Below are 13,282 nucleotides of genomic sequence, written 5' to 3'. Positions count from 1 at the left end.
ATTAGCACAGAAGCAGGCAGAAAGAGTTTTTTGTGCCATCTATTAGTTTTGGTCTATAGCACAATTATGTACAGCATATGTAAACTTCAGTAGCACGTTTAAATCGTAAAGATGGATTCCAGTTATTTTATTAAAATATAAAAGCATCAGGATCATTCTGTGCTTACAGTGGACTCAAATTTGCATAATAAACTTGACATGTTTTGATGTTTCTGTGATTGAGATGATTTTAATAACAGAAAACAGTAAAAATGACCAAAAACCCATAAACCATATCTCCATTCTTTTCCATTCCTACCAAAACAATTTGCCTTCAAATCAGTCTCTAGAAAAATACTTAATTGCTCACTCCTCATTTTGCTTAAAAGGCAATACAGGCAGGTATGTGTAATTAAGGAATAAAGCTAAAAAAAAATATATATAATAAAAAATCTAGTGTTATGTTACTGTATGTAGATAAGATGGGTACATCAGCATAGAGTTAGATTAAATACAAAATTCCCAGTCCTGAAATGATCAGGAGAATATCCCTTTGTTGAACCATATTCATACTATATTACTGCAATATATATACTACAAGTTGACTCTTTTCCTCTGACCAGTAACTAACAAATACATACATTAAATATAATGATGAACATTAAACATTGTGCAATCTTTAGGCTCTATTCTTTTTACATGACCCAATGTATGGTATTTATTTAGAAAGACAAAAGAGGAAAGTGTCTTCTTATAGAATAATCTGGTTTTTGAAGCTCCTGTTGAGATCTTTATGAGGCAAGACGATAGAGTTTCGAATGATGACCTCTGATGGAATATTCACATTGCAACCTACAAGAAAAAAATATAGAGTATAGATGATCAGACAAGCTTCCTGTTGTGGAAAAACTGTTGCCACAAAAATGCAGTAGCAAGAGGGTACATTGTAATAATTTCTTTAGGAACAGCTCCATCTTCTGAACTGGACCTAACATTACATTTCGTTCATGTGTTTAAACACTCTTCAGATCCTAATCAGTAATTGCAGTTAACACATGATTGTATTGTTCAAACGTTTGAGATCAGTAAGAATTTTTATTTTATTTTATTTTTTTATTTACTTATTGAGCAAGAATTTATTGAATTGATCAAAAGTGGCAGTAATGACATACAAATGTTAAATGTCAAATAAATACTGTTGTTTTGAGCTTTTCCAAAATTGTTAATAATTTGACTTTTTCTTGAGCACCAAATCAGTAAATTAGAATGAGTTCCAAAGGATCATGTGACATTAAAGACTGGAGTAATGTTGCTGAAAATGTACTTTTGCCAACACAAGAATAAATTATTAATTAAATATTATATTTATCATGTTATTAATTTAGTGCTGTCAAAATTAATTAATTGTGATTTATCGCATCTAAACATAAAAGTTTGTTTATAGAATATATGCGTGTACATTTTATATATATCTGTAAAATATTTATATATCATGTGATTGATTGTGATTAATCGTTATTAATCAATTTGACAGCCCTAATTATATTTAATTATCTTCCTACCCTGTTGAAAAAAAACTGCATATTATGGTTAGGTATGTTTTGACGCATGGGAGATGGTTTAAGATGATCAAGTGCTTATAACCAGCTTATAACCAGCTCATGACCAACTAAGGACCAGCTTAAACCAGCTGCCATGCTTAAAAACATACCTAACCAGCATACCATATGCAATTTTTTCCAACAGGATATGTTGCAACTAGATTATAATATAAGCAAGATTTTCATACCAAGGATGGTGATGGATGGGGTTAGACCTCCGTCCCTGAACAGGGTCTCACTGTCAATCTTGGCATAAGGATCGTTGGGATTGGGGTCACTTGGAGTTCCTTCTACTCTTGCCCACTTCCCCACTGTACTGTCCCACCCTACAATGCTGTTCAACACACAACAGTGGTCCTGAAACAGAGACCAAGATATTTAATTATTAATTTCACTTTTATTTCTAATATCTGATTGCATTGTTGCAAATGTAAGCAGTGACCCTCTAAACCTGTAACACGGCTCCATGTAAAATGATGGACTCCCTCACTCTTACGCCTGCTCCAATCGTCACCCCTTTGCCAATAGAAACGTTAGGACCCAGCTGAACAGAGAGAAAAAAGTTGAGTACAGTACAGAAATATATCTTTATATACAATGTTATCCATGTACTTACCACAGCAGAGGAATAAATGTTTGCTGTAGGATGGATATAAACATCTCCTGAAGGTGGGAAAACCAATCATTTTCAGGGACTTAATTGCAATAGCTTTACATAATAAGTTTTTAATTATTTCAGTCTTTCAAATTTCACAATTAAGTCAATTATGTTTCTTTGTAATCCGTCGTAAAAAAAAAAAAAAAACGTTACTAGCAATATCTGAGTGAAAATTATTTCTGCACCAATTTTTTTCAATGTTGGTAATTATGTTTAATAAAATAACAGCTTTATAGAGCTAAGCTTGTTCAGAGAGAATACTTCATGCAACACACCTATTATTTTGGGAGTTCCTTCTTGGTTTGTGGCCAGTCTCTCAGGATGTGTCTGGTGATACTGCTTGAGGTACAAACGACTAGCGTATATTGCTGACCTGTGTTATAAAACAATGTACTGTATATAAGGAACAGTGGCTTAAAGGGAGAGATGAAAAACACAATCGAAAGACAGATTTACCCTGCAGACTTTATCTGACTCCAGAAATGTTGTGTTTTGTAGACAAAGAGTTTTTTCTGTCCTGCAAGAGTTGTAAAGATGTCCTGTTCCAGCCGAATCAGCTCTGGCATCTGCTTGCCATAAGTGAGCTCTTCTCTGTGTAAAAAGGAATTAATTTTAGTGCAAACAGGTCAGACTGACCTACACGTAAATCTCTCCAGTGAAGGCTGCAATGTGGTTTAGAGCTGAATTGTGTCAGTGACACTCACTGGATCCTCTCTTGCTGGTTCCTCTGGAAAACCTCCCCAACATGGCCAAATATATCTGGTGTGAACAAATAAATACCGCAGTTGATAATGTCACTTACAAAAGTACCGGGTTTCTCCACAAAATGGAGCACCTGAAAGAAAATGAGTTATAATTAGCATACTATGAATGCAAGCATCATCATAATGGCATTTATTAAACTGAATGTTTGACGTTCACCTCATATGAATTAATGTAAATTAAGTAAGCAATCTCGTACATCTTTATTCATAGTACCTCATTTGTTTCATGATTTTCCACAATGCAGCCATAGTTCAGAGATTGTGTTCTATTGGCCTGCAATGAGAGACATAGTAAAACGTATTGGATTAAATTCCCAGAATCGTATCATCCACTCTCTTATTTGCTCAAGTTAAACCTACTATAGTTCCAAGCAAGACTCCACAATGATTCTCGCCATGTTGACGGTGGAACTGGAGCATTTCCTGCAAGGGGAACTCGGAGCACACGTCAGCATTCATGAGGAAAAATGCAGCTGGACCCCCAGAAAGGATCTGGTCGCGAAAATGATAGATTCCACCACCTGTTCCCAAGGCGGTAAACTCCTGCAGGTACCTTCATATTTATATAAAAAAAATAGTTTAAGCCTATATATTTGATTGACTTGGTTTTAAAACACAGGACTATCAGATATGCGAGACAAAATATCAATATAGTAGCAATCATAATGCAAAAATATTTTTGCTTTATTTAAAATGTCCACTGATTTGAACCCGCATCTACCTAATTGGGATTTTAAACTCCTGCTGTGCACAAGAAATGAAGCGGTTTAGCTCGTCATTGGGTTGATAAAAACCTATTAGTATGATCTCTTTCATATCAGGAACCTGTAAGAGAATAAAACATGGCATATTTTCAAAATAGATATTGATTACTGTAAATACACTCTTAGTAAAAGAATAAACGTTGCAAAATGAGGTTTTTGCAGGGAGGCCATAGAAGAACCATTATGGGTTCCCCAAATAACCTTTCATTGAACAGTTCTTAGAAGAAGTGTGAAGAACAGTTCTCAGAAGAAGTGTCAAGAACATTTTAATAATATAAAGAAACATTGTCCACTGTAAAAAAAGAAAAAAAAAAGAAAAGAAAATGTATGAAAGGTTGGGTGAAAATGGGTGTTAATTTATAATAAATTAAAAATATATATATTTTTAGGAATGTAACATTAAATTTAGACTTTAGCCTACATATGATCTTAACACAAACAACACTCAAGTGTCTTACTTGGGCACAGGCTTCTATGTGATGCTGCAGCATGGGAACTCCTGCCACAGGGAACAGTGGTTTGGGCACTTCGAATGACAGGGGGCGGAACCTGGTACCTGAACGCAGGGCATTTTTGATGAAATGCGTTTTCTATAAGGCTTAAATCTCCACATTTCCTAGTATTTGCTACTTTTACATTACGAGGGTAACTTATGTTGTTTAGTTATCCTATATCGGACGCTATTACTTAAGCCCTTTGCGCCACGTCATCGTAATCTGATACTGTTGCAATATCATTTCATCTTTCATTCATAACATTCGTACAGTTTAAAGAATAACTTAAGTCTCACCTTTTTGAGGTCCCCCAATTAAAATAATCGCTTTTAACATCTTTCAGTTATGGTGCAGTTCACTCAAGACGATTGAATATATTGATTTAATTCGCTGATTAGGCTATATCACGTCGTCCACTTTTTAGGTGATTAGTTAATGTAAATATTTTTTATAAAAATGAATGGTTTGTTTACGAAATAAATAAAAAATGCTTCTAAGTCAAGTTTTTCTAACAACGCAAAACTGACTCCAAAACCAGTTTTATTAAATCCATTCAGTACAGTAATGCGGAAGTGAGAGTTCTGTAATCACGCCCATTGTGACGTTGCTGCTGCATTGTCCAATCTGGTCTGTTTGGGTTGATACTGTTTAGAGGAGATGTGGGTCAAATTATTTACAGATTGGTCCAGTTTTTCCATATTTAGGTCAAACAAGCATTAAACAGATTTATATAAAAAATACAAATCCGACATCATGATTCTCATACAGACAGAAAACGTGCTTATTGTTTCTCTTACCCCATTTGAAATAAAGACAGATTGGTTACATTTATTTACCACAAGATGGCAGACCCATAATTTTCCACCAGTCTGTCTCATAGACCGTACAAAGGTCTGTCTACATAACGTATTTAAATGGCATCTGCAGTGACAGTTAAGGATATCTAAGATAATGAAAAGAGAAACCTTGTAAACATGTAGCTAGTTTAAAACAAACCAAGTTCTTAGAAATATAATAATTTTATTTGTTTTAATTTTAATTGTGGATTATACATGTATGTGTGTTTACATATCTGCATAACATTTATACAATTTCTATTTACTCTAAAAACCATGTGTAAACATTATGTATAAATTGCTAAAATATTTAACTTGGACCTTGAATAGGCATTGAATGATTAAAATAAAAACCTTTAAAACAATATTTCATAATTATTATTTTGTTCATAATCATTTAGGCTATATTTAGGCCTACATTTAAATAATAATGGAAAAACCAACAACTCAATAAATCCTTTTGTCATATTTGATACTTGTAGTCCATACTTTTAGTCCATAAAATCTTTACTCTTCTTTATAAAGTAAACATAATAGTTGTAAAATGCTTTTGAGGAATGTGTATTCCTATAGGCCTCATCTCAATTATCACTGAAATGCATTTAGTCGTGTTGAAATGCATTTGATATGTATTCGTGCTACCTGTAGTTCAACTGCACAGAAATGGAAACCAAGTTTTTCACATACCAACAAGTTAATGTGGAGTAGCTCGAGGTGAATTGCTCCATCTCATAGCTAACACAAAATAATTGATATTTACCATAAAGCACATAGCAAAACGAGAAAGGCACAACAAAGAAAACTCTGTAAGAGTATGAATTAAGCGAACAAGTGTGCCACTCCGAAAGTCATTTGCATTTCACAATGGGTGAATCTCCAGTTGTCACTGGTGATTGTCATTTGAATCTTTCTGGATCCGCCATCAAATTGATAAGTTTAATTATATCAAGTGCTGTGAGAAAGACTATCTCCACCTCCAACATCCTCACATGCAATTGTTACGAACGGCTCTGAGAAAGAAGGTTGAAGATCCAAACGCAGTATTTATTAAAGGGTAATCCAAAGTCATAGTCCATAAAACAGGCAAAAGGTCATACACAGGTAGGCAGTTCAATCAAGCAAACAAAACAAGGGACAGAGGCAAAAGGGTAATCTGAGATAAATGGACTGCATTGATAAATGGATGGACTGCATTTATATAGCTCTTTTATCCAAAGCGCTTTACATTTTGCCTCACATTCACCCATTCATACACCGACGGCGATGTCAGCCATGTAAGGCGCCATCCAGCTCGTCGGGAGCAGCTGGGGTTAGGTGTCTTGCTCATGGACAATTCGACACTTGGTCAGGTGGAACTGGGGATTGAACCACCAACCTTCTGGTTTGTAGACAACCTACATGAACCACTGCCGAGCCACTGCCGCCCCCTGCTTGCCCGAGACAGGCAAGAAATCCAAAGTACCAAGAAACATGAAACCATAGAAACACTCAGAAATGCAGTTGACACTAAACAAGACTTCGCCCTGAATGACAGAGATAACCAGACTTATATAGGCAGAGGTAATGAGGTGGTTAGACATTGATTGCTAATGAGTCCGGGGAAAGGATTAGGGGTAATGTAGTTTGTGATGGAGTGACAGTCCGGGGTTGAGTGCCCTCTGGTGGTGATCACGGGCACTCACACTGGTGAATTGTGAATTGTGATAGCCTACTAGCCGGGACGCCTTATTTATGTACAGATGCGACGTATAAGATGCTTGAATTTCCAACGGAAATCCACCAGTACCACTGGAATTAAAAACATTAATTACAAGTTTACTGTTGTAAATTAAGCTAAGGTTAGCAAATAGTTTTGAACACTGGCTGGTTATGTACTTGCTTTAAAAATGCATTTTGGATAAGACAGACTGTAGCTTTAACAACGATGTATCCAATTTCAAGGTGAGCAAACTCAGTTTCACAGAACATCCAATAACAGGTAACTTAAAGGTGCACTATGCAACTTTTACGTCCGCTAGAGGGCGCCTATTCAAAACAAAGGTGTAGTTTGATGACGCCAAGTTTGAGCTCAGAATCTTGGGACATGTGGTCTTTACCTCACAGCCATTGGAAAATGGGGATAGGACTCATGTTGATAGATGCAGTTATTAACATAACTGTAGTATGAAGAAGAGCAGGACTGAGTGTTGTGGAGCTGAGCAAGGCCGCTGGAGCAATTGTTAATTAGATGAAAAACACACGCCTCGCGAGCAGCCGAACTTTTATTATGACGGGACGGGACACAGCCACCGGAGGCCGGGGGATATTTCCACTTTTCCTGTCATGAATTTGAGTACGCAGCTAAATACATTTGAGTGTGTTGAAAATTATGTTATTATGTTACTGCGTTCCCTCTGCGGCTGCTGTAACACTTGTTCACACTTCAGTGAGAGTAAAGTGTTTCTGCAGAATAAAACCGAAAATTTAGGCTAACGCAAATATGACGCAATTGACAGGCAACTCCCTCAGACGTCCCGGCTCCTTGGTTAAAATAGCAATTTTCTCACAATTTACAAATAGTTGGAAACATATGGGATGTTATGTTACAATAGTAAGTAGTCAAATTAACAAAATATATAACAATGGCCTAGTGATTTTTGGATATTTTACTGCAAAAATACTACATAGGGCACCTTTAACATTCCATAATATACTTTTCTTAGGAGAATCACTTATTTTAAAAAGAAAGCATAATCATTGATAAACAGTTATTTTCCTTTGCAGCAGAGCAAAATGAGTCACATACTCACAAAGCCAGAGCTTTCCCTATCCAATCCCCCCCCCCCCCCATCTCAAGAAATATCTGTACAGACGAAACCACTGAAACAGTATGTGAAGCCAGTATGTGGTGCTGTAATTCTCCTACAGAAATATACTAACAATGGAGAAGAGTTGTGGCTAGAAGAAGTATAGCGCTGGTAAGTGAGGAAAAATCTATAAAATAATCAATAAAATAACAATAAATACATTTACTACTCGCCAGATTGTTTTATTTAAACCTACCCAACCCTAGCCTGGATGCCAGCCGAACTCAGCCCCGCCCACAACATTTGAGCTCGGGCAGAAACTGGTCGGACCAATCAAATTGTCAGGGCGGGCTTTAGACGATGATGGACAAATGATCAACAGTAACATATTCCTCCACCTTATCAAAGGCGCTTTCTTGAATTTTTTCAAATCCTAAACGGAGAGTTTGTATATGCATTCACCTTCACTATTTATCTCTGAAATGATGATCATGTTGGTGCATCCTTATATTCTTTTTTTTACAACACAGGCAAACAAAGATCCGTGCAGACAGGGTTGAAAAGTTTTTACAAACAAAACCCACCAACTACTAGCACAAAACATTAGGTTCTCGGGGGGGTTTCTGGGGGAAAAAATGGCGTTTTGGGGGTAAAATGTGTGTTATTTTGGCAAGGTTGCCTGCTAAAATGTGCAATCCTGGGTCTATATATCACATAATTAAGGTTGCTTCAACCCGTGGACATGGAAAACAATCTGCGGGAAAAAAACGCGGACTTGGCAACACAGTGCAGTTGAGTTCTGTTGACATTTGACAACTAGTGTTATGCATCACTTCATTGCTCTGATTGGTTGTAGGTCTATCCAATTGAGGTCTTTCCTGGTTCGGTTGAAACACGCCTCATAATAACCCTATCAATGTAGGTATCCCTACACCTACCCTTACAATAATGCAAATACAGTAATTAAATGACACAATATTAATGTGCGCATGCCCAGTGCCCATAGCTGCATCCCTTCTGGTTTTTAAAGAGCTGACGTGATGTGATGTGATGACAGCACCGTTTCACAAAAGTATACGGATTGGCTGTAAATACGAAAACGCAATATTGAAACCAATATTTTTTTTAAACCGGGTCTCAGAGTGGATCCGGTAAAAAATAATAATATTGGTTTCAAGCTCCTAAAATACCAGATCCATGTGGACAGAAAGGCTGATACGATACAAGCTTTCTACGTATACAGCTAAACGTGTCTCCATGTGGACGGGGCCCTAGAATCCTACAAAAAAGCCAGTTGCTGAGGGCAAGTGTGAAGTTTAGAATATTCTTCGATATTTTTGGAAACTGGGTCCGAGAATTGATAAATCTGAAAACGACACCCTTGTTTTTTTGTGGTTACAGCCAATCCATATATTTTGTGAAATGGTGATGTCACCACACGCACGGGAAAGACTAGAAAGGGATACAGCTACGAGCACTGGGCATGCACACATCAATATTGAGTCATTTAATTAATGTATTTGCATTATTGCATAAGGGTAGGTTTAGGGTTAGGGTTGGGGTATTAGCGGGTGTTAGCGTTAATAAAACACAAGCTGCGAGTAGCACATTTATTTATTGTTATTTTATTGTGAGATTTTGCATCTTCACCATTTTAGTGTATTTCTGTGGCAGAATTACAGTACCACATACTGGTCTGGCATGTATACTACATCGTTTTGAGTCGGTCTCAGTGCTCTCGTGTAAAGATATTTCTATATGCAGATATTTCTTGAAACGGGTGGGGGGGGGGCATAAACGCAAGTCTAACCAGGTGCTGATGAGCTGCAGTAAACATGATTAGAGTGAGTGCTAGTGGGACAGAGTCTTTAGTGTGCATATGGAAATTGAGGTTATTTCCTTCTCAAGTGTGTGCTTCATAGCATATGGACCATAAAGGCCTGATGTATCAATTTGATACAGAACATAAAACACATATGCAAACTTGTTTTAGGATTTTGTCTAAAGGTTTCATACAAAAACAATCTATTATTTTATATGTAAGGCTTTACAGGGTTAAAAAACAATAATATTTTTTAAGGGAAAATGTCATTGTCAGTATACATCTATTTTATACAGTATAATAGCAACTAAGTTTAGACTAAGCCATGAATCTTAAACTGATGATTATACTAACAACCTCAACGTGAAATGAAGCTTGACCAGTCTGAAACGCTATATATTACTACACCCTATGAAAAGAACCATTGTTGTACTACGCAGAAGCCCTACTTCATGACTGGTATGAGAGGTGCTGATTGATCTGGAGGTCCAAGTCTTCATGGACATATAAGGTTCTGGTCTCAGAAGAAGAAGACCACACAAGCTGTTCTGTAAACAGCGTCCCCTTGGTTGTCTGCCCCAAATGAGAGCCTCTCCATTCTCAGACACAAAGCATGGATATTAGGGATGTCCCCTCTCTATTCTGTCACACCCAGTGCTTTTTTACTGTTTAAGAATGTGTTATAAGTATTGACATAATTCATATGCAAGGAGGAGATAAGAAAATGTGTTTATTAATGGTTTTAGAAAGCTATGACTTGTGTATTCCAATTCTGGCTAGCTTGTTGTGTTCAGGGCACCACACCTTATAGGAGAAAATGCAGTTTCTATAGTTACAGTGTGTTTACATGAAAGCACCAATAGTCTTAATAACTGAAGTGTTGTCTGCATTCTGGTTTTGATTGTAGATTTGGGGGCATTTAAAAAAATTAAGGGTTATTTCAAATATATATTACATTTCATTAAATATATACTACACTGTAAAAAAATATTTAAAAGTTGCCTGGTTGCCTTAAAATTTTGAGTTAACTGAAATTAAAAATGTGAGTTAATACAATGAACATTTTTGAAAATCTACAACCTTTATACAAATATTATTAAAAGATTTTGTAAGCATAGTGTGTGTGTTTTATTTGTGATTTTATTTGTGATGACGCAGTGAAACATGCCATTTGTGCTATTTTCATGATTTATCACATTTTTATTAGCCTAGAAATCTAGACGCACCCTAGCGGCAGCAAATTTAATCTGCCCGCAAGTGTCGTCTAGGAACTCTCAATACCCCTCTGAGCTGTATTCCTCTCAATCTGGACGGGCCAATCACATCGTGTATAGTCGGCGGGCGGGGCCATAATGACGATGGCCGAGTTGCGTTTGCGTGCTTCTAGTAAACACAGAAACTGGTGAACGGCGGCGGTCTTTCGATGTTCGAATCAGCTTTGACTGCGATTCTGGAAGACTTGGAGTTAAGCTTTTCTCTGAGAAAAGAACAAAGAACGGCACTGAAGTCATTCTTAAAAAAGAAAGATGTGTTCGGAGTTTAGCCGACCGGATACGGTGAATGTTTTATCTATCAACAAGCTCTGTTTCACCTTCGTTGCTCTGGTTGGTGTAGCGCTATCCTATCGCGTGCAGAGGGAGTTTGAAAGACAACCGTTTATCCCGCCCCTCGGATTGAGCCCTGTCAATGGTGAGTTTCCAGACCAAACATCTTGATGTGGGTCTGGCTTGTCACGCTACATTTTTATGTTATTCAGATACAATTGTATTCTGAGTTTCTGAGTATTCATAATGACGGCCGAGTTGAGCGTGTGCTTCTAGTAAACACAGAAACTGGCGAACGGCGGTCTTTTGAATTCACTTTGACTGCGACTCTGGAAGACTTGGAGTTAAGCTTTTCTCTGAGAAAAGAACAAAGAACGGCACTGAAGTCATTCTTAAGAAGGGAAGATGTGTTCTAAGTTTAATCTGTCAACTAGCTCTGCTTCATCTTTGTTGCTCTGGTTGGTTGCAGCACTATCCAATTGCGTGCACGCCGCGCAGAGGGAGTTTGAAAGACAACCGTTTTTATCCTGCACTTCGGTTTGAGCCCTGTCAAGGGTGAGTTTCCAGACCAAACATCTTGATGTGGGTCTGGCTTGTCAGGCTACAAACCCAGAAATTGGGTTGTCTGAACCCAGTGAATGACCCATTCAAACAACCCAATTTCAGGGTTTGTCCATTTTCAACCCTACTTGGGTTGTTTTTAACCCAACATTTTTTAGAGTGTAGTTCATTATTATTTCTCAGCTTATAAATGAATACTTATACTGTAACACAGACACCATATAAAATAAAGTGTAATCAAGAACTGCTGTTATCATTTTTAAAAGGTAAACATTATCGACCCAACTCATATCTGTTCTTCATTCTGGAACATTCCTGCTATCATATTCTCTCAGTTGTTTTCATCCAGTTTTTCCTCCGATGCAACAGTTGCCTTGTAATCAGAACATGCATCTATCTAACAAATGTTATGTTTTGACATTGAAAGTTTTCTGAAGTTGTGAGACTTTGTTTATTCACGTCAGGCATAATCTCTTTAGTCCCGTTAGATCTTTTTAGCCTCATAAACAATTTGAATGAAGTCAAGTTATGTGTTAGTAATCTTTAAGGAAAGAGTAATGACCTTTTTCTTTTTTATCTTGAATAAAAAATTATTGATGGAAAAAAATGTCCCTTGAAAATTTTGCAAAACTCGTTACAAAAAAATCTGTTTACAGAAAGTCACAGCTTACTAGTTTGTGTCCTGTGCAAATAAATACTGAAAAAGTATGTGTGAGATGTTGACTGACTATAAACTTAGCACTCCTTATGTGGATAAATTAGGTATTGTTTTTAAAGGTTAATAAAAGTTACCACATTAAATTGTTCATGTTAGTAAAGTTACAGGTCTCGGTCTTTATTTTTAATAGTTGGCTTTTGTTTAAAAGTCAAGTCACCTTTATTTAGATAGCGCTTTTTATAGCAGCTTCCCAATGGCAACAGGAAAATAATGCAACAGAATTTAATAGAAAATAATATAGTTAAATATTTAGTGTCCCCAACTGAGCAAGCCAAAAGCCTAATGCAACAGGGGCGACGGTATCAAGGAACCCAAAATCCATCAGGTGGCATAAATAAATAAAAACTTGGGAGAAACCAGGCTCAGTCTGGGTTCCAGTTCTCATCTGGCCAAAAAGTGTAAAATTGTGATTCATCCAACATTACAAATCAGAAGTCATATTAGATCGGAACATTCTGAATATTTGTCCAGTTCCATCTAGTTGAAAATCGGAGTCATCACGTAGGAGACTGGCTTAGTGATGTAGATGAGGCCATCACAGGGACCTTCACCATGGTATGCACTTCATAAAAGGGAAGCGAGCTTAGATTCCAAGCCAAGAGTAAAACTGTGGAAATGAGGATAACGCATGAAGGTGGCAGTTAAAAATTAGATGCTCGCTCTCTTTGTTTGTTCCTGATAAGTCTGGATAATGTTCCTGCGGCAAAGCCAAAGATATACTCCTAGAAAGAAGCAGAGGTGAGGGTCTTTTAATG

General features: G+C 36.9%; 1 protein-coding gene across 1 annotated transcript; it reads right to left on the bottom strand.

The window, feature by feature from the left end:
• Positions 1 to 236: 236 nt before the first annotated feature.
• gmppab (GDP-mannose pyrophosphorylase Ab) lies at positions 237 to 4,860 on the bottom strand. Its single transcript, XM_067458327.1, has 12 exons — positions 4,557 to 4,860; positions 4,225 to 4,322; positions 3,724 to 3,827; positions 3,363 to 3,555; positions 3,217 to 3,276; positions 2,943 to 3,073; positions 2,695 to 2,829; positions 2,514 to 2,611; positions 2,197 to 2,243; positions 2,032 to 2,124; positions 1,769 to 1,937; positions 237 to 831 (listed from the first exon to the last, which is right to left on the bottom strand). Exons 1-12 carry the CDS (start codon positions 4,594 to 4,596, stop codon positions 731 to 733), a joined length of 1,269 nt encoding a protein of 422 aa, XP_067314428.1. The 5' UTR covers positions 4,597 to 4,860; the 3' UTR covers positions 237 to 730.
• Positions 4,861 to 13,282: the final 8,422 nt, after the last annotated feature.

Source organism: Pseudorasbora parva, chromosome 12, assembly GCF_024679245.1.
Source record: "Pseudorasbora parva isolate DD20220531a chromosome 12, ASM2467924v1, whole genome shotgun sequence".
Lineage (NCBI taxonomy): Eukaryota > Metazoa > Chordata > Actinopteri > Cypriniformes > Gobionidae > Pseudorasbora > Pseudorasbora parva.
The sequence above is the reverse complement of the archived record's forward strand: the minus strand, read 5'-3'. Positions and strand labels throughout refer to the sequence as shown.